At 43.7% G+C, this 24,817-nt stretch overlaps 12 protein-coding genes across 12 annotated transcripts; 7 read left to right on the top strand and 5 right to left on the bottom strand.

Moving 5' to 3' along the window:
- Nucleotides 1-5: 5 nt before the first annotated feature.
- Nucleotides 6-1,360, top strand: V1512DRAFT_204765 (actin family; the record flags this gene model as incomplete). Its single annotated transcript, XM_066913336.1, has 3 exons — nucleotides 6-1,042; nucleotides 1,092-1,154; nucleotides 1,204-1,360. 3 exons carry the CDS (start codon nucleotides 6-8, stop codon nucleotides 1,358-1,360), a joined length of 1,257 nt encoding a protein of 418 aa, XP_066772698.1.
- A 27-nt stretch (nucleotides 1,361-1,387) lies between these two features.
- V1512DRAFT_275098 (uncharacterized protein) lies at nucleotides 1,388-2,456 on the bottom strand. The gene is made up of 2 exons (XM_066917811.1): nucleotides 2,134-2,456; nucleotides 1,388-2,082 (listed from the first exon to the last, which is right to left on the bottom strand). Exons 1-2 carry the CDS (start codon nucleotides 2,311-2,313, stop codon nucleotides 1,453-1,455), a joined length of 810 nt encoding a protein of 269 aa, XP_066772697.1. The 5' UTR covers nucleotides 2,314-2,456; the 3' UTR covers nucleotides 1,388-1,452.
- A 199-nt stretch (nucleotides 2,457-2,655) lies between these two features.
- On the top strand, nucleotides 2,656-8,304 carry V1512DRAFT_260474 (uncharacterized protein). The gene is made up of 5 exons (XM_066915868.1): nucleotides 2,656-2,804; nucleotides 2,853-2,993; nucleotides 3,045-4,715; nucleotides 4,760-6,440; nucleotides 6,484-8,304. The coding sequence occupies exons 1-5, from the start codon at nucleotides 2,719-2,721 to the stop codon at nucleotides 8,182-8,184; spliced, it is 5,280 nt and encodes a 1,759-aa protein (XP_066772696.1). The 5' UTR covers nucleotides 2,656-2,718; the 3' UTR covers nucleotides 8,185-8,304.
- A 47-nt stretch (nucleotides 8,305-8,351) lies between these two features.
- V1512DRAFT_260469 (chaperonin 10-like protein) lies at nucleotides 8,352-9,791 on the top strand. Its single transcript, XM_066915867.1, has 2 exons — nucleotides 8,352-8,483; nucleotides 8,527-9,791. The coding sequence occupies exons 1-2, from the start codon at nucleotides 8,422-8,424 to the stop codon at nucleotides 9,488-9,490; spliced, it is 1,026 nt and encodes a 341-aa protein (XP_066772695.1). The 5' UTR covers nucleotides 8,352-8,421; the 3' UTR covers nucleotides 9,491-9,791.
- A 1,624-nt stretch (nucleotides 9,792-11,415) lies between these two features.
- On the top strand, nucleotides 11,416-12,746 carry V1512DRAFT_222830 (chaperonin 10-like protein). Its single transcript, XM_066913748.1, has 2 exons — nucleotides 11,416-11,529; nucleotides 11,578-12,746. Exons 1-2 carry the CDS (start codon nucleotides 11,468-11,470, stop codon nucleotides 12,536-12,538), a joined length of 1,023 nt encoding a protein of 340 aa, XP_066772694.1. The 5' UTR covers nucleotides 11,416-11,467; the 3' UTR covers nucleotides 12,539-12,746.
- On the bottom strand, nucleotides 12,737-14,818 carry V1512DRAFT_260466 (uncharacterized protein). The gene has a single exon (XM_066915866.1). The coding sequence runs from the start codon at nucleotides 14,665-14,667 to the stop codon at nucleotides 12,859-12,861; it is 1,809 nt and encodes a 602-aa protein (XP_066772693.1). The 5' UTR covers nucleotides 14,668-14,818; the 3' UTR covers nucleotides 12,737-12,858.
- A 2,068-nt stretch (nucleotides 14,819-16,886) lies between these two features.
- On the bottom strand, nucleotides 16,887-17,799 carry V1512DRAFT_270415 (putative N6-adenine methyltransferase-domain-containing protein; the record flags this gene model as incomplete). Its single annotated transcript, XM_066917604.1, has 2 exons — nucleotides 16,887-17,724; nucleotides 17,774-17,799. The coding sequence occupies 2 exons, from the start codon at nucleotides 17,797-17,799 to the stop codon at nucleotides 16,887-16,889; spliced, it is 864 nt and encodes a 287-aa protein (XP_066772692.1).
- Nucleotides 17,800-17,892: 93 nt separating this feature from the next.
- On the top strand, nucleotides 17,893-19,609 carry V1512DRAFT_275092 (uncharacterized protein). Its single transcript, XM_066917810.1, has 2 exons — nucleotides 17,893-18,201; nucleotides 18,249-19,609. Exons 1-2 carry the CDS (start codon nucleotides 18,074-18,076, stop codon nucleotides 19,558-19,560), a joined length of 1,440 nt encoding a protein of 479 aa, XP_066772691.1. The 5' UTR covers nucleotides 17,893-18,073; the 3' UTR covers nucleotides 19,561-19,609.
- V1512DRAFT_260459 (ribonuclease H2, subunit C) lies at nucleotides 19,525-20,395 on the bottom strand. The gene is made up of 4 exons (XM_066915865.1): nucleotides 20,100-20,395; nucleotides 19,970-20,056; nucleotides 19,710-19,918; nucleotides 19,525-19,661 (listed from the first exon to the last, which is right to left on the bottom strand). Exons 1-4 carry the CDS (start codon nucleotides 20,275-20,277, stop codon nucleotides 19,641-19,643), a joined length of 495 nt encoding a protein of 164 aa, XP_066772690.1. The 5' UTR covers nucleotides 20,278-20,395; the 3' UTR covers nucleotides 19,525-19,640.
- Nucleotides 20,394-21,860, top strand: V1512DRAFT_236249 (phospholipid methyltransferase-domain-containing protein). Its single transcript, XM_066914115.1, has 6 exons — nucleotides 20,394-20,472; nucleotides 20,565-20,623; nucleotides 20,670-20,726; nucleotides 20,783-20,888; nucleotides 20,935-21,267; nucleotides 21,317-21,860. The coding sequence occupies exons 2-6, from the start codon at nucleotides 20,575-20,577 to the stop codon at nucleotides 21,384-21,386; spliced, it is 615 nt and encodes a 204-aa protein (XP_066772689.1). The 5' UTR covers nucleotides 20,394-20,472; nucleotides 20,565-20,574; the 3' UTR covers nucleotides 21,387-21,860.
- V1512DRAFT_260456 (phospholipid methyltransferase-domain-containing protein) lies at nucleotides 21,861-23,781 on the top strand. The gene is made up of 4 exons (XM_066915864.1): nucleotides 21,861-22,458; nucleotides 22,505-23,202; nucleotides 23,248-23,344; nucleotides 23,394-23,781. The coding sequence occupies exons 1-4, from the start codon at nucleotides 22,344-22,346 to the stop codon at nucleotides 23,432-23,434; spliced, it is 951 nt and encodes a 316-aa protein (XP_066772688.1). The 5' UTR covers nucleotides 21,861-22,343; the 3' UTR covers nucleotides 23,435-23,781.
- On the bottom strand, nucleotides 23,733-24,744 carry V1512DRAFT_260453 (3' exoribonuclease family, domain 1-domain-containing protein). Its single transcript, XM_066915863.1, has one exon. The coding sequence runs from the start codon at nucleotides 24,680-24,682 to the stop codon at nucleotides 23,822-23,824; it is 861 nt and encodes a 286-aa protein (XP_066772687.1). The 5' UTR covers nucleotides 24,683-24,744; the 3' UTR covers nucleotides 23,733-23,821.
- Nucleotides 24,745-24,817: the final 73 nt, after the last annotated feature.

Genomic DNA, 24,817 nt, shown 5'->3' with positions numbered 1-24,817 from the left:
CACTGATGGTGGCGGCCCAGCCTCGTTCAACATTTGTTCTTGACAATGGAGCATATAATATTAAGGCTGGATTTGCAATAAACAGTTTTCCTTCGATAATCCCCAATTGTGTCGCCCGAGGGCGCGATCGAAAAGTTTACATCGCAGATCAACTCACCTCTCAGTGCAAAGACTACTCTGGAGTGGCATTCAGACGACCGTTTGAAAAAGCGCATTTGGTGAACTGGGAATCGGAAAGCGTAATTTGGGATAGAGTGTTTTCTAGTGACGATGTAGGATTCAGGGTCGTGCCAGACGAGACCGCGTTGATTGCCACAGAACCCGTGCTACATCTGCCGTCCTGTTCAAGTAATATGGATCAGATGGTATTTGAAGAATACGGATTTAGTACCTATTATCGGTCTACGGCTTCTGCATTGGCTCATGAAAATGACACTGAAATGCTTTACGGCGGCCTTGCGGGTCAGCGATCTGACACTTCCCTGGTGATTGATTTAGGATACTCGGCTACAACCATAGTGCCAATCATAGCAGACACAGTTTATCGTCCTGCAATCAGACGGTTGGATGTTGGTGGACGATTACTGCGAAATGTTTTGAAGGAAACCGTATCGTTTAGACATTACAACATGATGGACGAAAGCGCGACTATTAACGACATCAAAGACCAGGTCTGCTATGTTTCCTTGTCTTTTTCTAAAGATCTTGAAATGTGCAAAAAACTGTCATTTGCCAAAAATCCACTTGCAGTGAACTACGTTCTTCCACTGCAATCAACCTCGGGTTCAAGGCTAGGCCACGTACTCAATAAGTCGGAAGCACCTGAACCAGACGACCAGATTTTGACGTTAGGAAATGAGAGGTTTTCTGTGCCTGAACTGCTGTTCATGCCTTCAGATATTGATATGCGCCAAGCCGGTTTACCTGAGGCTATTATGCAGGCTGTGTCAGCTGTGCCTGACCCCGATATCAGAAATTTGCTATTGGGAAACGTTATAGTTACTGGTGGAACGAGTCAGTTTCCAGGATTCAAAGAGAGACTGTAAGTATTTGCTTTAAGTTGCGATTATGAATAATATTGACATAAAAAGATCAGCTGAACTACAGACTATGATTCCGACTGATGCAACTTTGCGAATCGGATTTCCTGAAAAGTCAGTATGCTGGAATTTGTTTGAGTGTTGAAAGCTAAAGTTATTATAGTCCAATAGCATATGCCTGGGAGGGTGGAGCAAAACTTGGTCAACAGAAAAGCAGACTCAGATTGCTTCAAGTCACTAGGAAAGAATACTTGGAGTATGGCTCAAATCTCTGCATGCAGAAGTTTGGCAAACAAAGCATAGACATTTTTAGTGGATGAGATAGATTTATATGGTTTTGTACGATATAACTGTGTATAATGTGAAATTTGTTTAATCTTTTCTATAGTAACTGTTCTCTTGAAGGTTTATTTCACCCGAAACTTGCTATGTCACCTGATATTGTTATCGACAACCCATCACTTTCTGCCTGCTGTCGCAAAGACTCAGGGGGGTTGCTGTCGCACGGCCAGAACTGCTTGATTGCACCACGCCATAGGTGGTAAATCTGATCGTGCGTTACTCTCTCGTATCCAGAAACCTGTTCGTCTTTCACAGCTCGAAATAGAGCAGCTGGTGAGCATTGACTAATGCGATTTGTCAGCCATTCACTAATCTCTTGTGATACGTGTTTGTCAAGATACGGTTCATGATAAGTGTGTTTAAATGCAATTGTGGCGGTTTTTGCTTGTAAATCAATGCTAACAGCTGCTTTGCTCCTGCATTTGTACCTCTTCATGCTACGCGCTAGAACATTTCCTTTCGTTTTTGACACCTTGGATTTCTCTTCGTCTTGACAACAATAGTATGTCATAGTCCGACCATAAGTGCGGTGCAGCGTAAATCGGAAACCCCCATGCTCCCATATCAGCTTAACAAGTCTATTTGCTAAAGCTTTTGTTGCTTCAGCTTGTTCTGTGCCATTCGTGCCCAAGTTTATGGTTGGCACAGGAAGCGAGTTTAACTGAAAGACTTTGACAGCGGCTAAAGTTGTTCCTTGTCCCTGAGTAACGTTAGCCAAATACTTTAGAGGTGTTCACAATTTGTGCCACACAGTGTGCTTAAACCTTCTAACGTCATCCATAAAAGAGTCCCAGTTATCGAAATTTGTCCTGATCTCAGCATGTTTGCGGCATGATTTCCTTCGTTTGCCGGAGGAATGAAAATCAAATTCTGTAATAGGACGATTTTTTTTGCATTGAGAGCAGTGTAACTGAATTTCGTTTGGCTCCATTTTCAACCCTCACTATCTTAGTTGCCGGATGCAGTCTTTAAGTACGTTCTGACAGAAATACGAAAGTCAATTTTGACGTGTCTAAAGTGTAAATAATACGACGAGCGCATCATGCGTTATATTAACGTTTAACTAAAGTTTTAATCAAAACGTTAATAGTATTATGAGTAGCTAAATTTTGTTTAAAGGGTGAGCAGGCATATTATAAGGTTTGTTTTAAAGCGTTAGTTGCAGCTTTAACTTTTCGTATACTGAAATATTGTCGGGTGAGTAACAGTCACCAAGTTTTGGTTCTTGTGCCTCGCATAATGCGGCGCAGCCCTTCATGTATTTCGCTTTACATGCTCCCAGCCATTCTTCTAAAACTTACATAGACCATTTGCATTGTCTCGGCTGGCGTCAAAAATGGCAAATATAGACTATGATGCTTTGCGTAAGCTGCCTGATGCTAACGGTGCAAGCAGCGAAACAGTCGCAGTGAACCACAGAGCGTAAGTATTACAACACGTTGACAGCCGGCCCGTTGCTGATTTGTATAGACTCATTACGAGAACACTGTCAAAATATCCAGTTGACCATGCACTATTTAGAGAGCTTATTCAGAATAGTGCAGATGCTGGTGCTACTACAGTTAAGATTGAGTTCATGACTGAGAAGCCTGTCCGCATGGACAGTATCACGTACATGCCAACAACTGCTTACACTATAACGCTTAGCTAACTGTTTGCCAGAGATATACATAAATCTACTGTGAAAAGGTTGCGCATAAGCAATGATGGAATGAGCTTTCGGCCTGATGATTGGGATCGTCTGCGCGAAATAGCAAAAGGCAACCCGGACGAGACTAAAATTGGCGCTTTTGGTGTTGGATTCTACTCTGTCTTTGCAGTCACAGACGAGCCCATGGTAGTTTCTGGTCCAACAGCTATGAACTTTTATTATGTTGGTGATCAATTACATTACCGTCGGATCAAAGTACCTGAAACCACTGGCGATGCAGTAGGATGGACAACTATCGATTTGCCGTACCCGTCACCTAAACCACTACCTGAATTGCAACATTTCACTAGTTTCTTGGCTCAAAGTCTGACTTTTGTAAAGTTGCAGCAAATTGTTTTCACCGTCGATGGAATTTCCCTGCTCACAATCCAGAAGATCAAGTCTGAACCGATACCGATGTCTATTTCTCGCGAAATAAACCTCAAATCTTTAGATCAAACAATGAAACTTGAACGTGCTGAAACGGAAGCTGTTCAGATCAAGGCGAAGTATTTGAATGCTACCCAACTAGGCAAAAGCGAAACTGAGGCCAAGGGTTTGATGGCTTTTGGGCTCAAGTTTATTCAAGCGTTCACTTCTGAGGCTGAAAAGCCATCAGAGTACACAGATGCAGTAATATTCCTAAGAAATGTTACTGGTTATATCATTACAAGTCCGTCTTCATCTTTCGCCAAGAAGCTTCAAGGAGCAATTATGAAGCCTCCACCAAAGCATGCTTCGATATCAATGATAGCGTTGAACAAAGATGAGGCAGATTCGTCGCAGCTGAAGTCTGGAATTGCGGCACAAATCTTTCCAAAGTCTTTTGCGGATGCTAAAGTCTTCATCGGATTTCCAACTAAACAGACTACAGCGTTGAAGTCTCACATTGCGGCACCCCAAGCAATCCCAACTATGGAACGCGCGGCGGTTGACACGGCAAATGCATACGTTAAAGACTGGAACAAGGAGATGATGTACATGGCAGGAGTTCTGACTCGAATCGTTTATGGTTCGGAAATGAATATTATTGGAGCACTTATTGATAAGAGCGGCAATATCAAGAATTCGGATGACTTGTTCGCCAAAGCCGGTTACATTATGCGCCAGTTTTACTTTGACAGTTCAACTCCCGATGCTCGTATCGGTCAATATATCGCAACTGGGTTTTGGAAGTCGGCTCCATCGGTCCCACTTGTCACCACAAAAGGCGTCCTACCTTCTACAGAAGCCCGCGCAATGGAAGACATTTCTTTTTTGAAGGATGTACCGATGATTCCTAAAGAAATGTACAATGAGGCATCAGAATTTCATGACCAGGTCAAAACCCTCAGCTTGATAAAATCAGTGGACGTCTACGACGTCAAAAATGAATTTTCGCGTCGACCACTCGGAGTAGACGATGCAGTCGCGTTTCTGAAGTGGGCAATTAAGAAGTTAAAAGATGGCTCGCTTGCTATGAGTCAAATTACCACCATGATTGGATATGCATTGCTGGCGGATCCCAAATTAGGCACTGTTGATATGCGTTCGCTGATGTTTTACCATAACTCTAGTATCATTCCAGATGATATGCCTGTGCCCTACAATTGTTTGCCATATGGAGTTGCAAAGGAAATCAGAAATGCCGATTTGGAGATGCTGTATGTTTGATTCAGTAACTTTTAATGATCTAACTTGTAATTAGAGGCTGGACTCCAATAGATGTGGTTTCATGGCTGCAATTCTTAAGTGAAGGTAGCATGAGTCTTCCGCTGGAACACAATATCACAGTTACACCTGATTTTTCAAGGGAAGTATTGACTACGGTTTCGAGGCAGTGGTACAGTTTAAGCAATTCGTCGCATACCTCAATATTGAAGATGTTGCAATATCTTACATGCATTCCGACTCAGAAAGGCATGAAGAAACCGGGTGAATCCTATCTTGATGCCGTGAAACTATTCAAGGATTTACCTGTGGTCGATGCACAACTGAAAGCAAAGACTCATGAAGATATGCTGATTTTTCTCGGTATTCGCAAGACTATAGAGTTAAAGTACGTAATGGAACGGTTGCACTCAGATGAGGTGGATAGGAAGTGGTCATCAGCAGATATGATTACGTATTTGGCCAGCCAACAGAAGGACATGCGCTCAGAAGATATTAAATTTCTTCAAGCGAACGAAATTGTCGCGGCTGAGAATGAAAAGGATGGGCGTTTGTATCGTGTGTCTGAATTGTACCAACCACTCGATGATCATCGGGATTTAAAGCTGCCGGTGCTGCAATGGCCTACAGACTGGAATCCAAAATCTGTAGAGGCTGCATTTTTGTTTCGACTGGGGTTGCACAGATATCCATCTGTGGATACTGTTGTTGAGCTAGCTGCGAACGCTAAGGATTCTGCATTCCGTATGAGCGTTTTGTCGTATTTTACTCGCTTATATGAGCAAAACAACTATAGAACGGCTTACAAAGCTGAACTTCCTATCAAATTTTTGCCGGCCACGATTGCAAAAGACAAAGCAAAAGAAGAGATTATTGTGGCGCCATCAGAGTGCTATTCGCATAGCTCAGTGTCTCTGTTTGACTTTCCAGTTCTCAAAACAGAGCTGCAAGTGGAGGCATGGAAGTTTGGTGTGGCAGCATATGCACCGATTGAGTTGGTGGTGCAGCGACTGATTGCAAAGCCACCGACAAGTATAGCCCGTGCGACGGAAATGTTTAACTATATGGCTGGCAAGCTTGGCGAACTAAAATCAAACGAACTGACCAAATTAAAGGATTCTGAATTCGTGCCTATCAGCAACGACGGGACTAAAATTGAGAAATATCAATCGCCGTCTCGTGTTTTCGTTGAAAGTTCTAATGGAGGATCCTCTGGCGACGATTCTGCCATGTTTTACAAGAACTTTTTTGATTTTGTGAGTTTTGATGTCGGTGCGGACACATTCTTGCGTTACTGCGGTGCTCGAGACAGGCCAAGTGTGGTAGAGCTTGCTTCGTCGACTGTCACTGAACCCAATGCGATGCTAGTTCAGGCCGGTAGTTCCGAGCGGTACTTGGAGCTGCTGCGCCAGTTTGAGCGCTGTTGGAACGAGATCGCAACACACGCAGACCTCGTAACAAGTATGAAGCGGTCACCATTCTTGCTGGCGAGAAGGTATGCCGAAAAAGAAGTCAGTTTTTGCAAGCAAGACAATGGCAACAAATCCACGGAGATAGATGAGGATGAGTACTTTGACACAATTGTTGAGGAGAACATAGACTATGTGCTTGCGCTTGGTTCCGATATTGTGATAAATGACGACATTGTCAATTTCAACTTTTTCAAGAAGGACATTTATTCTGTTCCTTTTGATAACATTCTTGAGCGGCTTTATGAGGTATGTAATTTTTATCACGGGATGCATCAGGCTGACGGTATAGCGCCTTGGATCGCTGAAGATGTCAAACGTTGTACAGGAGTCAATTACCGTGGGAGCAAATACGAATGCGAAGGACAGTGCATCACTTCGCAAGCGAATTCTTGAACGGCTGACAATTTATTTGGACATGAATTCTCATGACTCAGTTAAAGTTCCGATCGCGACGTTTGAGAAGCATTTCTTGCTGGCTCCGGTCACTAGTATCACTATTCAGCGTTCAATCATTCGCTTACGTGGTCGTAGGATAGATCCAGTGATAACTCCAACGACTGCGACGGTCATGTCGCGAACAAAGGGCGAGTATACATTATACGTCGTGCCCAACATGGAGTGGTTTGATGTTGCGCAAGCGCTTGTCAAGACGGTTTTAGTGCGCCCAACGCCGGACGCAGCAACAGTAGTTGAATCGTTGATGAATTCAACGCTTGTGAGTTTAGAGCGCCGAGGGTACAACGTCAAGCGATTAATGCAAGCGAGGCTGCAAGAGGAGCGGGCTGCGCAGGCAGCGGAACAAAAACTGATTGCGCAGGCGAAAGAACAGGAACGTTTGAGAATAGCGGCCGAAGAGCAAGCGGCAGCAGAGGCTGCAAGACTGCGAAAGCAATATGCGGAGCAGAATCGACACAGCAAAATGGAGCCTTTGATTCCCGGACTGGATAATCATCTGCATGAAATTGGGGCGGCGAGCAAGATGGAACCGAAGATGCCGCAGCACACGTTAGCACCAACCCCAGCTGACGGTATGCAACATCAGCACAGTAGCTCGTTGATGTCGCGGTTTATGAAGACGCGTAAACCAACTAGAGAGTCGTCAAACTCATCTTTGTTGCAAGGTACAGCTTCAATTATCCAGTCAGATCAACAACAACAACGACAACAGCGACAGCAGCAGCACCAATCGCATCAACAGCAGCGGCCAGTACAGCAGTCGACGATTGAACCTGAAATAGAACAGATGCAGACTAGGACGCCTGGCGGGTGGGATGATTCTCCAAGCGAAAACACACAAGCCAACATTGGGAGCGCCACTCCGTCCCCCGGTCGTGGTGAGAGCGGCAATGAACCGTTGTCGGATGAAGCCACTAGACGATTACTCGTGCAGGGCATTAGACACGTGGCTCCGTATAATAGCAATCAACTGAGGAGCGAGGCACGGACGTGGGTGCCAGAACAAGACGCTGTGCAATCTGCGGCCGCGTCTGCTGAGCAGATGTGTGACAACAGTGTGGCTCATGACTTGCAGTACGTCGGAATGGTTACGAAAAGCGGACCTAAACTATTTGCAGCGCGAAGTTTGATGCCGAGCGGGGTTCCCACCGAGTTGCACGGCCACTTGCGACTGATGAGTGCTACGTTGCAAGAGCTTGCGACGAATGTGTTTAACGCCAGATGGGACGCATTTCAGATTTTCTATGACCCCAATGGCAGATCTGTAGCTTTTAACAGTGGCGGGAGTTTGTTTTTCAATTTGAGGTACTTTGTTGACGACGTCCGGAATACGCAAGTTTCCCGGTCCAACACTGGGGCCATTTCCGGGTTCAACATGGCCAAGGCTTTAGACTACTGGTTTCCGGTCGTCGCGCATGAAATGGCACATAACTTAGCACATAGTCACGGACAGGAGCATTCATACTTTACCGAGACGTACATCCAGAAATATGCGATGGCGTACAGACGTGTTGCAAAGATGCACGATTCTTAGATTTCAGAGTTTAAATCAAGCGAGAGAGCGGCTCCACTTAAGAATTCCATGTGAAGAGTCCTATGTGGATGAAAGACTGTTATAGATGTAAATAGTCAATGTATTTTTAAGTGGTAGTGACAGTGAAATTTTCGTAGCAAGTGCAGGTATCCGGGTACAAGTCTCCGGGACGAGTCCGAACGTAAAGGTGCTCAGGAAAGTCCCATCAAGATCACGGAAGTCAGCTTACACGCCAAAATGAAAGCAGTTCTTGTTTATCCTAACCCTCTCGAGAGCAAAATAGTTGAGTCTTCAGTTCCGTAAGAGCTCAATCTTCGCGCAGTGTTCAAGCTAATAATAAAGTGAACCGGGTGCTGATGAGGTGCTGATTAAGGTAGTTGTGGCGGGGTGTAATCCAAAAGACTGGAAACACCCATTGTGGCACGACCGGGCGCACAATTCTGGCGACGACATCGCAGGCTACATTGAGAAGGTTGGCGAAAAAATTTACGAGTACACGCCAGGCGACCGGGTTGCTGCGTTCCACAAGATGCAGGAACCAGGTGGGGCGTATGCGGAGTATGCGATTGCACCGGCCGCAACAACTTTTCTTGTCCCATCGTCGATCGAGTTGGAGAGCGCAGCTACGATTCCACTTGCAGGTCTTACTGCTACTCTAGGACTGTTTGTGAATTTGAAGTTGCCGACCCCGTGGGTCCCTGCTACGGAGAAGCTGCCAGTATTCATCAACGGTGGTGCCACTGCTGTTGGTGTGTTTGCGATGCAGCTCTTGAAGCTTGCAAATATCGGTCCAATTATCGTAACTGCCGGAAAAGGAGCGTATGTTGCGAAGGAGTATGGTGCTGATTATGTGGTTGACTATCGTGGCAAAACGCCAGAACAAATTGGGCAAGAAGTGCGGTCGTATTTGAAGCCTGGACAAAGACTGATCAAGGCGTTTGATGCGGTGTCCGAGAAGAACTCTAACGTTTTGATGTCGAAATGTGTCGATGATTCGGCCGACTCGGCGGTCGTGATGGTTTTACCCAAAGTCGCAGATGACGAATTCTATTCGAGCTCAGTAATTAATTTTGAGACCACCAGGGTTAAGTTCGCGCACGTTGGTGACAACTCGAATCGTGACTTGGCGTTCGTCATGTGTAGACAGTTTTCGAAATGGCTGGCTGAGGGAAACTTTAGACCACATCCGCACGTCGTGGCCAAAGACGGATTGGCCGCGGTTGGTAGATGTCTAGATGAAATGAAGAAGGGCAACGTGAGTGGGTTCAAGTACGTGTATCGAATCGCAGACACTCCAGATTTATAGTTGTTCAGTACATGGGCGACAGGATTTAGTGCACGCGGTTTAAGGTATAGCTGGCGTATGGTGACTGATTGAGAGAATACATTCAGGGATAGAAAGTAAATTGTGATCCATACGCGCTTCAATTTTTTGTTGGGACAGGGTAAAACTCTAAATTTTTCAACGTCCAGGACTGTACGCATGCGTACGCTCAATGCGTAAGTAAAGTAGAGAATACAAAGTTCACTGCAGCTTTACAGACCTCTGTAAAGTAGCAGACTAAGTAGAGTCAATTTACACTATGCGTTAATTTTTAACTCGTAAGTACTAGAAATGAGTAATAGAACTCGTCGTTTTGGCGAAGCAGATGAATAGGATTGAGATTTGGACACAAAGAACTGTTTTATTGACAAGTCTTACGTTTCATAAATTTTAGCAGCACGGTAAAGCTTTTGGGTCAAGTAGTGAAGCATGTGATTTGCAGATGTGTTAAACGTATGGTTTTTTGTGGGACTTTAACGACTACCGAGTAAGTTCAATTTTCAAAATGTATTGCTTTTATCTTTCAAAACAGAAGATAGACCGTTGAGTTCAGTGATCTCTTTTTTTATTGATAAAAAATCTGTGACTAATTTGAGTCTGATTATTACTTTTTTAGGATAGTTCGTCATCAAACATCACACCGATCAGCATTAAACCAAGTCAAACCCCTGAAATAGTACCCTAATCCGATGGTCTCAAGCAGGGTCTGTCACATGTGATAACGCTTGAAAGTTTGGTAGTGAACAGCAAGTAAGTCTCGTGCGTATTTATGAAGCTGATTATGACGCGAATGAGAGACGCGCGCTAACTAAAAAGTAATCAACGTGGGGAAAGTATCTGAGATTTCATTCTGGTTATGACGTTGCCGGGTACGTCGAATGGCAAGAGCGTGTTTGAGTTCAAGAAGGGTGACGAGGTTGCCGCGCTGTACACACCATGTTGACTCAAGAGGTGCATATGCAGAATACTCGGTTGCCAGCGTACGCACTACGTTTTCGGTTCCCGAGTCGACGTCTTTCGAAGGAGGTGCGACGATCCCGTTTGCGTGGGGTTATATAACGCGTAAATTAATAATTGGATATTACACGATGACAATGCTAGTAGTTAAATAGTGATAATTTGAGCCGCTGCGAAGACGTTAGAGTCGGCGCACGGTTTGTGTCTGCAATTTGTGTACGCATACGTATCGAAGTACATACAACGACACCAAAGTTGCATTTATTTGTTTGCGCAAGTTAATGTATAATTTGGTGTCACGTTCCGGGCTTACGTATTATAGTGATGCGCATAGACAAGGATAATCTAAGCTGTTTTGACTCAAATCCGCGCATTCCCAGGTGCGGTTATTTTGGCGGCAGTGCAAACACTCTGAACCATTGAATCACTAAACTTTGTACGCGTTTCACTAAATATTACTTAAACTAAACGGCGACGCAATCACGAAGAAATTCGATTATGTTGTCAACGTATCGCCGCTCGTTCATATTGGATTATGAAACACAGGAACATCGGTGTGGTGACATGGGAGGACTAGGACACTAAAAGCTATGACAATCGTTCTCTAAATTTATCTACTTAGGTTTACAACCAACAACCAAATACAAAACACAGCATCTCTAGCACCGGTTTGTCTATCAACGTTAAACTGTGACGTCAGTCCACCCTTAAATTTGAGCCGCACAGCACATTATTTCTGACCAATACTTTTTTGCTTGTCTTCAACTAGACGCAATTGACCTTCTTCGGTGAATAATTAAGTACGGTATTATTTAATTTATTGTGTATACTTTAGAGCCTGAAAACTACGTAATCAGTAAAGATTGAGACTGCGTGGGATTAGTAAGACGAAATATACAGGGTTGATTATTAAGCTTTGTAGGAACTCCACAACGTCTTTTCTAATTTCTTCCATTTAAAGCCTAGAATTCTTCACTGACTTCAATTCAAAACCAAATTAAAATGAAAGAACTTATTGTTTATCCTAACCCACTCGAGAGTCAATTTGTCGATTCTCCAATTCCGTAAGTCATTTAACATGTCCGAATCAGCGTTGGATGCTAACGATCTAGTGAGCCCGGCGATGATGAAGTGCTGATTAAGGTCGTTGTGTCCGGATGCAACCCCAAGGACTGGAAGTATCCTGCGTGGCAGAACAAGAAGTTCAATTCTGGCGATGATATTGCTGGATATATTGAGAAAGTCGGAAAGAACGTTTTTGAATTTACGAAAGGCGACAAGGTTGCTGCTTTCCACACCATGTTGACTCCTTACGGTTCGTTTGCAGAGTACGCCATCTCGGATGCGCACACAACGTTTTTGCTGCCAGAGTCGACGTCGTTTGAAGAAGCAGCGACTATTCCGCTGGCGTCGCTCACTGCTGTTTACGCCCTGTTCTCAACCTTGAAGCTGCCTACACCGTGGATCCCCGCGACCACAGAAATCCCGGTCTTTATCAACGGAGGCTCCACTGCTGTAGGCGCTTTTGCAATTCAGCTGTTGAAGCTGGCCAATGTCGGACCTATCATCTGCACTGCCGGTTCGGCTGCCAAGGTCGCGGAAGAGTACGGCGCTGACTTTGTAATTGACTACCGCGGCAAGTCGCCTGAGCAGGTCGGTGCCGAAGTGCGGTCGCACTTGAAGCCCGGCCAAAGCCTTTTTAAAGCTCTCGACACTGTATCTGAGAATGGGTCTAACATGATCATGGCTGCTGCGGTGGACAACACACCCGAGTCGATGGTTGTGATGGTGTTGCCAAAGAACAACCCTACTTTTTACGAAGCCCAACTGATCAACTTTAAGCAGATTCTAGTTTCCATGGCTCATGGCGAGGAAGCCTACAATCGCGACTTGGCGTACGTCTTCATGAGGCAGTTCTCGAAGTGGCTTGCCGAGGGTAAGTTCAAGGGACATCCATATGTTGTTGTTGAGGACGGTCTTGCCGGCGTCGGTAAGTCTCTACAAAGCATGATCGAGGGAAAGGTCAGTGGTTTTAAGTATGTCTACAAAATTGCAGATACGCCTGGATTGTGAAAAGTTCGACTGTGAACGTTTTTGACTAATGTAAGAAGTCAATAATTGCTTAACAATTCATCAATCATAAGCGACACTTCACTTCTTTACTTCTATATTATCTGTAAAATGTTGGTAGACTCTCCCAGCAAACAATTCTTATTGATCTCTCTCGCACACAAATTTCCCGATTCTTTCCTGTAACTTACGAATAACTTATTGATAATAGATAAATGTTAATTAATTAATACACTTTGTAAGATTAAAAGTTATATGTCGAAAAAACCAGAGATTAAACCATAAACACCATACAATATTTACATCAAATATAGACTTGCAATTTATGCCCGTCGAGCAGTTGCCCAGCCCTTGAGTGCCATCAGGACCATGATCCATGCCATCGCAAGCGCGGTGAAACCGACGGTCAGATTCATAATAAACATGCCGTCGATACCGTAGTACAACAAAGCCTCGACGGTTTCCTCGTTCGAGGCCATGAAAACCGCACCGCCAGCAATCAAGCAGAAACTGACTAGCACTTCGGTCATTGGGCGCGATGGCAAGTATGTCTTTGGCGGCGATATGTACATTAAAGAGTAGCTCATCACTCGGATCACAGCACCGCACGCGAGCAAATATCCCCACTGCATGTGAATCTTTGTCGACAATTCCGTCGTCTGGTGATGTTGTGACATGAGAATTCCAGTCCAGAAAACGATAAATAATGGGAACGGATTGTAAGAGAATCCGTACTGTTCGGGCTCAGCCGCACGTACGTCAACAGAATTTTGCTTGCCGTCGCGACGATGAAACTTTGACCGGACCGATGCGTTGAACAGACGGCCAATATTGGAAGATTCGTATAGAATACCACAGAGACCGCCACCAATATACATGAATGCAATAGATACGTGTTGAAGATCCTTATGCGACCAAGCACCGCCTGGATTAGCAAGATGCTCCATGAACACGTTTGTGATACCATAGAAGAAAATTAGACCAGACTCAACCATTTCCACATTGCAGTTAAAAAAACGAGCACCTAAGCTCATGCGAGATTGCTTCATTGGTGGACGCACATTCCAAGCCCATCCAAGGTCGGCGTACGCTCCAAGCACACGACCAAAAGTCAAGACTCCGAACCACATAAATACGGCACCCTTGATGGTGTGAGCGAGCATGCTGAATACTCTTTTGTCGCGACCAGTATTGGTAGCGGTGATCAAACCCGTCATAAGCTGAAAGAAACCAAGCAAGATCATGGGACGGTTGAGAAGTGCGAAAATGACAGAAGACGATATGTAAAGCGAAGAAAGCAGCCTACGAGGAAGTTTCGCCAAAGCGTTGCGGACAGGCTGGAAAACAGTGGCAACATAACTCTGAACACGATACTCGATCGAGAGTGGGTGGTGTGGCAAAGTAAGCTTCTCAAGACCGTCATTGTCGCCAGTTTCGAGAACATATTCACGACCGCCATGCTCGCCATCAGTGTAACGATAACCAAACTCAGCATCGTAGATTCCGTTAACTTCCTCTTCAAACCCGTCCAGAGTCACACTTCCGGAGCTTCCAGAAAACGATCCACCGTTAACAGAGTCTAACGACAGTCTCTCTTCAGGAGTCTGAACCGCGGTATACTGCTGGTGTTGAGCAGACGGAGTGCTAGCATTGTTTGGCTTAGAAAGAGTCCAGCCAAGCAAAGTTTTGAAGAAGCCAGCACCAAAATGAAGAGCCAACAAAAGGACCATTACCCATCCAAATTTTGAATGAACGTTGTTTGGATAGAGATCAGGGGTACGAGCTTTATATATTACACCTGGCGCCAGCGCCATAGCAACTAACGCAAGAAAAGCGACATGAATCGGGGTATGGAGAGGTGACTTTGCGATCGAAAGCATTACTGAGGCTGGGAGAACGAAAATGAAAGCCAGAGACATAAGAAAAATATGAGCAAGCAGTAACGTTTTGTTCTCTTTCATGTTGAGGAACGAAGTAATGTCGTACTTCATTCTGAGCTCTGTCAAGTTGAATTGTGGCATTTCCATGCCTGGCATTCCGTCAGCACCAGGTTCAGGTTCGTCATCACCATGTGCCAGTACAGTTGCGGCTACAGCGAGCAATAATATTGAATACCGTAGCAGCTTATTCATTGTGTTGTTGATGATGATGATGATAATGTGTGCTAAGTTATGGTAGACAAATAACAAGAAGAAAAAGGAGGAAGCATACACAGACTGGGGCCACAGATGGGAATTATATAGTCATACAAAAAAGAGAGGTGAGGAAAGTGCTGTTGGTTACTAAAGGCGGGTCATTGGGAAGAAGAATATTTAGAGTTTACTTTTGTTGCATGAAATGGCTGTCGGCTCACCCTGTGAGGTCATCGCCAGAACTTTATTATAAAGTTTAAATTGGCTGATGCTACTGTTTCCGGTGAAGCTGATACATAAATGTAGTTTTGTTTTGATCTTTAAGTTTTGAAAGAATGAGATGAGTGACAGTTGAACATGTTCACGTAGATTCGGTTGGGAGGTACATCGGTACGGGCGGAGGTACTCGGCCCGTCCGTTTTTGTCTTACTATTTGTCACCATCTTTGGTACCCCCTGTAAGCAGTGATGGAAGTAAGCAAATTAAGCTGTTGTGGTAAAAATTAAGTATATGTATATTTTTTTAATATAATTCAGTATATAATTCGTAAAAAATAATACCATTAATAGAAAGAGAGGAATCAAAATATGGCTGAATGGAAAAAAACACGGAGAAAGCAAAAAGCCGTTCCGATTGCGCATATCCGATCAGTTTATCTGTCTTTTGGTTTTTATCGTCCAAAATTCTGACTATAAAGTCAATCATTGATTTGGTAGGTTTGAACAATGTACCTTTCATGTATTGTGGACATTAAAGTGGCATGTCGAGGGGAAAGTATGCTTAAATAAGTAGTCTTATACCAGTTACTTTCAAGCACATATTATTATATATACATAATGTTATCTATATTTCAATTGAAACAAAGAAAAATTTAGCATTATTCGTTTAAGTCCCTTAAGTTACCGAACACAACATAAAGTGGTCAAGGCGTACGAAAATTAAAACAAGGTTGCTTAATAACAATCCTAACTCCTTACATCGCTAATTGAAATCATATCTTTTGAATAGACTTCAGTTTAGTCTGCTCCAAATACGAATATTCATTTGTCAAGGCCATTCTTCACGTTTAAAGGGCTTACATTTTATGACTATTAAATATATGTATAAACCAATTGGTAGTATACATACTTAAAAGGGCTTTAGCTATGGCTTGCAATGAGTCCTGCATGGCATCTCAGGAGGTTGTACTCAAAATGGCCATCTACATCATACCTTGATTAATTTTTATATATGAATTACGTTAAAGTCAATTAAAATTCAATTACGAATTAAGTAAATAGAGAGTACTGTAATTACGTTTACGTAAATTATATATATATATATATATATATATATATCTTGGTAGAAAAATTCTTTACAATCAAAGTCACTGCGTAGACAACTCTGTCGGAGGCTGATAATGCCGAATGTAAGCGACTGAACTAGGTTTGAGTGTAATATTCGCTAAATTAATATTAGCTATATGGCTTTAAATGTAAAATTGTTCTGGCTAACGGGACACGCGGTGTGTTCTTTAAAGTAAGTACCTGGTACGTTAGTTTTGGTACTACGTAAATAATAAGCTCTTTAGACAGGAACCGTAAATTTGCTTTATAAAAAATGACGTCAATTCGAAATAATCGGAAGACTTGGAATAAATATTTAACTGTTATAAAAGAATTTATTATATAATGATATAAAACATTTGGTCATTTTTTGCTTGATATCGCTAAATTGAAAAGTAAATAGCTTTTGTTTGTAATTGTTATAGATTGCTATATAATCAAGAACAGGTCGCCATTCCTTGCCTGTTGCTGACGATACATTGATGACATTATAATGACTTGTCACTTCTATTATCTTAGTCATACAGTAAATGATTAATTAGTATAATTAATCAGAGTTATCTCCACGTGAAGTGTGAGAACTTCTCAGCTGTTGTTGCTCATCGGTGATTAAAACTCTATTTAAATACCGATAACTCTAAAACCTCCTGGGGTTTTCCCACCGGAACTTTCGGCAAATTCCAAAATTTCTATTCATTTCTCCCAACTTCCACGCCGCGCCACTACGCCTCGCCTCGCCTCGCCATTACGCCGTGTCAATTTATAACCCTAATTAGTGGCTCGGATCATACGTATAGAACAGCTACATTTGTCATCGTACGCGCAGTAGTAAGGACCCCCTTGCTTCATTCTACAAATGGAAATATAATGCATAATATACCCTAACCCGATAGATCATGTTCTAGTAAATGACCACACTCCTTCAATCTCGGAGTTCGCAAAACACCGAAACTCATTTGCTAGTCCGTTCCGATGCTCAGGATCAAATGAAGTTCGTCTGATCCCGTAGTTCTTGTACGTCCGCAAAATTACGTCCTCTACCTTCTGTCCTGTACACACGACAACTTTTTGCTTCCTCCGTTCTTCGTCATTATCTACTTTAGGCAACAACAGGCGCGCAGTAATGGCTGTTTTGACTTGGCACTCAGTCGACAGAAACGGTGGGTCAATGATAACACCAGTAAATGCACCTTTAGACCACCCAGGCAGGCGCGTCGGCTCGTTGAAGTCGTAGTGTACAAACTGGTTGCCAAACAGGGCAAACCTGGAGTCGTGCTCGAGCACGACGCATTTAATTTTCCGCCGCATGGCTTGTGGCAATAGCGGTAGAATCTTGTATGTCAAATACTGGTGAACTGTTGGTGCTGATATGATTGCAATCTTTATATCAGGCATTGACTCAAACTCGGGGTGTGGAATCGGTATTGAGTTCAAGTCCAACGGCACCTTCACAAGCGGGTCGAGAACAAAAGCACTTAAAGTCCGGGCAGTCAAGTCGGTATACCAGAACTGTGATAGATTCCAGTCCTCGGTGAAAAATTCCATCGTTTGTAATGGACTGTCTGCTTCGCTCTCGTCTGCATCATCGTCTTCTAGTGGATTACGTTGCTGCTGGGTATCCGCATCATCAAATCGACTCTCTGCTTTGTCTTGTAGCTTCTTAAACGCCTCTAATTGTGCAACTTGTGTTTTTTGAAAATCTTGTAGTAGCGCCAATGTGTCTGCTGGCAATCTATTTGCTTCATTAGTATGGCTTTATGGTAGACTACCAAGTGACATACACTGGCATATCATCGCCGCTATCCATATTTTATTTGGTCACCACTTGATGCTGTTTAAAATACATACAAAACGCTTGATTCGACCACCGTTTAATATGTCAAATGATTAATTTTATCGCCAAAATTGTGCAGCGGTAAGTTTACAGGTCATCGGTTTAGGGTACAATTTGATCACTACTGAATTGATACCATCTTCCCCCACCACTACACTCAGTTAAGTGGTTTTTGTTGGTAGGGTGATAGATTGAGTACAAAAATGGTAGGACTCTACTGAATATAAACACGATAAATTTCAAAACAATGGACATTGAACTACCGCCTGTCATAGACACCACTCTGACTCAGTCAGAATCTGCAGATGCGTTGTCAATTTTGAATGCAATTGAGAAATTTAAAGATTTAAAATCTGACCGAAACCGTCAGATCTTGTAGGCATTGTTTTTTATATGATGTAGAATATTATTAACTTCCGCAGGTTAGATGCACTACTACAGAATTTAAGGCCGTCTGACATTTGGTACCTAACTAAATCAATTGGCGAGCGCCAACTGTTTGTCGACATCATTTCACTTTTACCGTCTGAGATTCTTATTACTATATTATCATACTGCAGCGCACGAGAAGTTTTGTGCTGGCAGAGGGTGAGCAAACGATGGCAGGAACGACTAAGCGGCGAGTTCATTTGCCGCCAAATGAAGCTTCTCGAGTTCCGGGACGAGATTCCATCTCAGCGGCCACAAGACTCGTTGATCTCGAGACTAGATGAACTGAGGCTATGCACGTTTAGGAATATTGCAATCAAACAGTCGAACAGGCTCGCGACTAGAAAAGAGTTCTCAGACTTGAGGCCGTACATAATGGCTTACTGGGGTGGGCATCTTGTTGTATCTGGTGTCATGATTGGGTCAGATCTCAGATTTACAATCCTTTACGAACTTTATTCAGATAGACGATGGAAGCTACAACAGAGCAGAGAGAGCTGGTACAATCTTACGTGTTCGGAAGACGTATGCGCCGGCGTAACGTCACTAGGGAAATGTAAGGTGTGGAACATCAAGAACCCGTCGACGTGTCAAGAGCGGCAACTCCTAGCTTCAAATACCCGAGACATGACGTCTTCAAAGAAAGTTGTAGGCGTCATCACGAGGGATCGCGACATCACGGTATGGGACACCGAGATGAACGACGAGATTTTGACGTACAACATCACGGACTACATGACTAATAGACGGCTACACATGTATCGGATCGGTATCAATGCCGATCGCGAGCTGATCATCTTGCTTGCGTCAAAAGCGGTCAAAAATGATGTCGACTCGGCGATATACGTTTTCGATTTTGACCAGAACCTAGTTTTCAAATCTGAGCTCTCGTTCTCGCCGGACTCTCGGCTGTATCGGCCGCTACAGACTGATTTCATTTACGTGACGTGTTCTGGTATTCGGGCTCTAACCAAGCTAAACCTGGCCACGTTTGAAATTGAAAAAATTAGCGGATTCGTGACCTCGGGAGACTCATTAGTTGGCGTACCATTTCGCGACTCGATCTTCATGCTCGAAGGTTCGTACCTGACCCGGCTGACCGTGACGTCGTTCAACCCGGTCGAGGACAAATGGGCTTACTACGGTATTTTGTTTTCGCTCGACCAGACGTCCAAGATGTTTGACTTACAAGGCGACGGGCACTACATTTGCGCACGCATGGAGAGCGGAATTTTGGTATTTATGTTTAATTTGTATGATTACAGGGAAACCGGTGCGAGTGAGAACGGGGTTGTTGAATTTTGATAAGACATGTAATGTGAATGTAATAACCTTAACTCCTTGACCTATGGTACAATAGGATGGATGATAGTACGCGGACTCGATTACGCGTCCTCGGCATGCATCTGCAACCCGTCAGCATTACGTATCCATTGCAAGAATGTTACACTTACAATTTTTGCGAGCTGAGTCCACTCTTGTACTGAAGATATCCACGGATCAGAGATCGCATCCGGAGGCACGTCGTGGTCCCATATTAGCATTTCGCTAAACTCTGCCTGTGGTGTCCAAATTTGTTCCACGTCTTGATCGCCTTCATCTTCAAAATCAGAATACGCGATCTTGTCTGTGCCGGCTCTTGGAGGATCAGAAAATACAAAGCCTGACATTTGTTAGCTCTGCATAGAATCGAAAGCTTGTAAAGTTGTAGTGCCTTTATACCCTTGCGGTAGATGCAACGTATGACCAATTAACTGTCTGCCACGAAAATACGATTCTTTTAAAGCACTCTCCTTGGCAGCTTGCTGATCAATAAGATATCAAAAATCAATTCAGAAACTCACTTGGTTCTGATTTTGCAGTTGATGCTTTATGAGGGTAAACATGGAAAAAACGTTGCATATCCGCAGGCCCGTTATACTGAATTTTACAGGGCACAATATGCGGAGTCACTTTCTTTATCGCATTCTGGTCCTTCAGAAAACTGCCTGGAACATGTAAAGTCTGCGGGATCGAAGCCATTGCTCACCGTTGGAGACATGAGTTCACGCGACGCGTTCGAGACGAAACGTATTTCTGAAGCGCCGCACAGTCCAACTTCGTGTCCTCGAGGTCGACAAAGTTCTTTTGGTAGTTCCTGAGAACACAATATCAAGTTTACCATTTTGCGATTTTCGACTTCAATTCTATAGTTATCTTTAAAATTTGTATTGATTGGTAAGTGAGAACAAGTTGTATTTTTTCAATTGCCTGTTTTCAACCAATTGGCTGTCTTTTGTTTGTGTGGAATAATGCTGATCGGTACATAGATTATTCAAAATGGACGCAATTGGAATTTACGTTGATTTGTCCAAGGACACCCTTAAGTGTAAGTTGAGATCAGTCTAGGTCTGGCTTATTTTCTAACCGTTCAGATTCGCTGTTGTCCATTGCATTTAATCCCATTTTCTGGAACATTGTTGCTCGTCTGGGTATGCACAGAGTATTTTGACCGACTTGGTGGAATTACGTTGACAAGGGAATGAAGAGTATAGCACTCACATTTTGACCAAGCTTGCGTTTGGAAACGCGAAATTCGGATGCTATGGGCTCGCGGTAACTATTTTCTCGCTTGGAATCGTTCGAGATTACCTGTAGGTTTAGTCTTACCTCTGTAGACACTATGCTGACATCAAAAAGGTATGAGCAATGTCTTCGTGAACAGCCTACTCTCAAAGAGCTTGAAATTCTTCCTGTCAAGATTTTGGCCGGAATCGTGTTTGCGTATGGCAACATTCTTGTCGTTAGCAGCATGTGGGCTCTCGGTGTGACCGGTACCTACTTGGGCGACTACTTTGGCATTCTTATGGACGCCCGTGTGACTGGTTTCCCATTCAACATTACGAACAACCCAATGTACTACGGTTCCGCTCTCTCGTTCCTCGGCACTGCTCTGTACTTTGCCAAGCCGGCTGGACTCTTGATCTCGGGTTTTGTTCTCGCAATGTACTTAATTGCATTACAGTTTGAGGAGTAAGTAGAACAAGAACTTTGATATAACAAATGACTGACTTGTTTTTAGACCGTTCACAGGAGAGATCTACGCAAAGCGGGAAAGAGAACGCGCTGCTGCGGGAAAGAAGGTCAAATAGATTATACTAAATTAAGTCGTTTAGACTGGCATATGATATATTTATGAGATATAAAAGTGGTAATGTATAGAACTAGTAGTAAATAGAGGAGCAGTTGCTTTAAGAATATGGTTTATATGTATATGAGTTTAGAATACAGGGTAAGGGTCCTCCAATAAGTGCTCAGACCTTATTTCGTTCCGATACGTCCGGCGATAACCCGAAAATTGAAGCGAAATGAAGGAAAGAATGAAGGAAAGAATGAAGTGAAATAATTAGTGATGATCAAAACCACATTAGTGTAATATGTGGCAGTGACAAGGTATACAATATGCAGTATAGAACGCACATTACACAGTAAAAAGTAGTCAAAGAGACAGTCACGTGCATTGTGAAATTAGAAGTGTGAATAAGTTGGCATAAGTACACATAACACTGTCAGCATAGCCCACAAGTGGTCGCACGATCGGCTTCTCGTCGCCCTTGTCTTACACCACTCAACCAACGCTCGTTAACTCTTTACGCCAATTCGTAAGTCAGCGTGACAACAAGGTCTAGTTTTGCCCAGTCAATCTTTAAGCAGCTCAATTCTCTCTATTTGCTTCAACAGCTTAGAAAGACAATGAAGTCAGAGCCAACTGTCGTTCGTTCAAGGGTAGTCCAACCATCAGCTTTGGCTGAAGATCCTATGGCGAGATCTCAGATCGCTTCAACAGACGCCGTTTCAACAGGCGCAAAGCCCTCGCTTCTCATGAAGTCAAAACGCAAATTAATTAACAACAAGGAATTGCTGGCGCGGAAGTACGCTCAGCGTAAAGCAGCTCTGGTTCAGAAAGGTATCCAGCTTAAGAAACTGCAGCGGGAAATTCAAACACGAAATTATCTGAAACCTGATGCTAATACTGTAACTTATGGGCGGACTCCAGATGGAACTGGTATGGTTTACTTGGTTTGATACATGCCAATGGCCCGATTACAATGCTGCTCTGTCTTCTATACGGGTTCAGATCAGTGATTTGCGTATTTCATTCTGTGTCGATACCAATTCTGTTAACTGTGAACTATAACTCAATTATAAAAGACAGTCAGCATTGTAGTATTTGTCATGAATCTTGTCTGTATGTCTAACTCGTCTCTAGTGTTCGCTGTCCCCGAGACAGAAGATATGGTCACTGCTCTCTTGGATCCTCGGAAACCTAAATCTACCTCCGATTACATGACCCTTACGATTCTTACAAGTTATTGTGTACTATACTATCTTCTGCCTGTTAATTTCCGCAAATGGGCGTTTCTTGCAATCTACGCGGTCTCACGCTTGGCGTACAATGGTGGACTTGGATATGTGCTTTACCAGCAATCGTTCCACAAGTCATTGACCCGCTGGGCGGCATCGAGCCGTGTGTTCAACAAGCCCGGTCCGAACTCGTCTGCCCTCCGCCGCTCGGTCTTCAAGACAATCAAGAATGAGCTTTCAGCTAAGATGGGTAATGACTACAACTTCGAGACTGTGCCATTAGAGTACAACACTTGGTTGCTGTTCCGCCGCATGGTTGACTTGATCCTCATGTCTGATTTCACGTCGTACATGTTGTTTGCTCTTGCCTGTGGCAGTGTTCCAGAGGGTCAAACTATGGCTCTCCACATTGGCCGCTGGACCGCTGGTATCTTGCTATTTTTCTTTAATCTCTGGGTCAAGCTTGATGCGCATCGTGTGGTTAAGGATTACGCATGGTACTGGGGTGATTTCTTCTTTTTGGAAGATCTCGAGCTGTGTTTCGATGGTATTTTTGAGTTGGTTCCTCACCCCATGTACTCGGTTGGATATGCTGGATACTATGTAAGTCAATCTGCTGAATACTGCTTTTGTAATCTAACCGCCTAGGGCTTCTCGCTTATGGCTGCCAGCTACACCTTACTGTTTGTCTCACTTGCAGCTCACGCGTGCCAGTTTGCATTCCTTTTCATTGTCGAAAATCCACGTAAGTCAATCTGCCACCTAGTGTACAACATATATCTGACATTACTTAGACATTGCAAAGACTTACTCTTCTCCTCCAAAGTCAAAATAGACTTTACACTTAAACAATTTAGAAATGTGAAACGACGGGCTGTGGGAACGAACGATATTACAGAGAATAAAAGAAGAAAAAAGAATTTATATCAACGAGCTATTTTCATTGAATTCAAGGGCTTTGGCTGTTTCTTAACGTGACATTGTGTCAAAGATGATACGAGTGCCAGATATCGTCTCAAAAAGGTTGATAAGTTTTAGCGCTTAAAACTACTTTATGATCCTTTTACATTGATTATTGGTTATTTTGCTTAACTGTCCTCTAAAATTAAAAAAAATATATATAAAAGCTGGGGGTTGAGTGTATGGATTGTATTAATAGTGAAGTTTACATTATAACGCCAGCCGTAACTATAAATCAGATGCCAAACTAGTCTACAACATTTCATAAGGTTCCAACTGTATCATCAAGCTGTACCTGCTGCAATAGTACCGAATTAACAATTTTTCTAACCTCTTTTGCGCCATCAGTCGCGACCGTGACGACGTTGACAAACGTAGATTCCACCAAGTTAGAGCTATCGGCATTAGGCGATTCGTCATCAAACCAAAACCCTGTGATTTCGTCCCGCCCGGCCATGTAACTCACGACGCCTCTCCCAACAATGTCTGGTCTGTCACCGGGCACGCCGTCGCTATCAAGATCAAGCTCGACTTTGTCATTCACACCTGCTCCAAACTTTACTGCACATCCAGTGACGATGTCTGTGAGTTCGATCCCGGCGTCAACGAGCGCGACACCAGCGACCGTTACGCACGCCGCAGCGACCTGCTTCATAAGCCCTGCCGCGCTCGGCGAGCCTGAAATCACGACCACAGAGATCGCGATGCCGGATTTCGGGTACTGCGTCAGCCTGATTGACGGCACGACCGAAGCATACACGTACTCTGACAGCGAGCGCTCGAGCGAACTCGTGTGCCCGCCGCCCTGCTGGATGCCGACTACGTTTGACGCAGACGAAAGCGGCATGAACTTCACATCAACCAGCAACTTTGCCGACGGCGAGAACGAGCCCTTTTGTGACCGTGGGCCGTTGACAACAGCAAGAATCTTGTGCTGCTGATGCTCTAAGTAAGCCGAACCAGCTGAATCAGCCAGCAACGATGTCCGTAAGTAAATCTTGGATGCATCTGACGATAGACCTGGCTGAGACTTCACTGCTATACTATCGACGAGTGATTCCTGATATACCAGCGGCTTTGAGATGGGCGGTACCAGTACTCGTCTTCGATCGGGCAAGAACATTATGTCTTTCCAAGCTCAAACCAGTGAATTATCGCGATTTCGAATGAGTCGATGATGTTTTTTGAGAATTTGTCGACGTATCTGAACCGCGAGCCTCACCAGTTCGTGAACCGTATATCGAGCCAGTTCAATTTA

Source organism: Lipomyces arxii (genome assembly GCF_038497795.1).
Source record: "Lipomyces arxii strain Phaff 12-163 unplaced genomic scaffold V1512scaffold_4, whole genome shotgun sequence".
NCBI classification, from domain to species: domain Eukaryota; kingdom Fungi; phylum Ascomycota; class Lipomycetes; order Lipomycetales; family Lipomycetaceae; genus Lipomyces; species Lipomyces arxii.
The sequence above is the reverse complement of the archived record's forward strand: the minus strand, read 5'-3'. Positions and strand labels throughout refer to the sequence as shown.

Excerpts from the sequence above, each read along its gene's own strand:
- V1512DRAFT_275098 (XM_066917811.1), bottom strand. The coding sequence starts at position 2,313 with ATGGAGCCAAACGAAATTCAGTTACACTGCTCTCAATGCAAAAAAAAT. Across the intron at positions 2,083-2,133 it reads TTAGAAGGTTTAAGCACACT|GGACAAGGAACAACTTTAGC; the intron begins GTGTGGCACAAA and ends AACGTTACTCAG.
- V1512DRAFT_260474 (XM_066915868.1), top strand. The coding sequence starts at position 2,719 with ATGGCAAATATAGACTATGATGCTTTGCGTAAGCTGCCTGATGCTAAC. Across the intron at positions 2,994-3,044 it reads GTCCGCATGGACAGTATCAC|AGATATACATAAATCTACTG; the intron begins GTACATGCCAAC and ends ACTGTTTGCCAG. Across the intron at positions 6,441-6,483 it reads TTCTTGAGCGGCTTTATGAG|CGCCTTGGATCGCTGAAGAT; the intron begins GTATGTAATTTT and ends CTGACGGTATAG.
- V1512DRAFT_260469 (XM_066915867.1), top strand. The coding sequence starts at position 8,422 with ATGAAAGCAGTTCTTGTTTATCCTAACCCTCTCGAGAGCAAAATAGTT. Across the intron at positions 8,484-8,526 it reads ATAGTTGAGTCTTCAGTTCC|TGAACCGGGTGCTGATGAGG; the intron begins GTAAGAGCTCAA and ends CTAATAATAAAG.
- V1512DRAFT_222830 (XM_066913748.1), top strand. The coding sequence starts at position 11,468 with ATGAAAGAACTTATTGTTTATCCTAACCCACTCGAGAGTCAATTTGTC. Across the intron at positions 11,530-11,577 it reads TTTGTCGATTCTCCAATTCC|TGAGCCCGGCGATGATGAAG; the intron begins GTAAGTCATTTA and ends CTAACGATCTAG.
- V1512DRAFT_260466 (XM_066915866.1), bottom strand. The coding sequence starts at position 14,667 with ATGAATAAGCTGCTACGGTATTCAATATTATTGCTCGCTGTAGCCGCA.
- V1512DRAFT_275092 (XM_066917810.1), top strand. The coding sequence starts at position 18,074 with ATGGACATTGAACTACCGCCTGTCATAGACACCACTCTGACTCAGTCA. Across the intron at positions 18,202-18,248 it reads GACCGAAACCGTCAGATCTT|GTTAGATGCACTACTACAGA; the intron begins GTAGGCATTGTT and ends TAACTTCCGCAG.
- V1512DRAFT_260459 (XM_066915865.1), bottom strand. The coding sequence starts at position 20,277 with ATGGCTTCGATCCCGCAGACTTTACATGTTCCAGGCAGTTTTCTGAAG. Across the intron at positions 20,057-20,099 it reads AACTGCAAAATCAGAACCAA|CTGCCAAGGAGAGTGCTTTA; the intron begins GTGAGTTTCTGA and ends TTGATCAGCAAG. Across the intron at positions 19,662-19,709 it reads GGACTCAGCTCGCAAAAATT|ATGCATGCCGAGGACGCGTA; the intron begins GTAAGTGTAACA and ends GACGGGTTGCAG.
- V1512DRAFT_236249 (XM_066914115.1), top strand. The coding sequence starts at position 20,575 with ATGGACGCAATTGGAATTTACGTTGATTTGTCCAAGGACACCCTTAAG. Across the intron at positions 20,889-20,934 it reads GGAATCGTTCGAGATTACCT|GTATGAGCAATGTCTTCGTG; the intron begins GTAGGTTTAGTC and ends GACATCAAAAAG. Across the intron at positions 21,268-21,316 it reads ATTGCATTACAGTTTGAGGA|ACCGTTCACAGGAGAGATCT; the intron begins GTAAGTAGAACA and ends ACTTGTTTTTAG.
- V1512DRAFT_260456 (XM_066915864.1), top strand. The coding sequence starts at position 22,344 with ATGCTGCTCTGTCTTCTATACGGGTTCAGATCAGTGATTTGCGTATTT. Across the intron at positions 22,459-22,504 it reads TATAAAAGACAGTCAGCATT|TGTTCGCTGTCCCCGAGACA; the intron begins GTAGTATTTGTC and ends ACTCGTCTCTAG. Across the intron at positions 23,345-23,393 it reads TTTCATTGTCGAAAATCCAC|ACATTGCAAAGACTTACTCT; the intron begins GTAAGTCAATCT and ends GACATTACTTAG.
- V1512DRAFT_260453 (XM_066915863.1), bottom strand. The coding sequence starts at position 24,682 with ATGTTCTTGCCCGATCGAAGACGAGTACTGGTACCGCCCATCTCAAAG.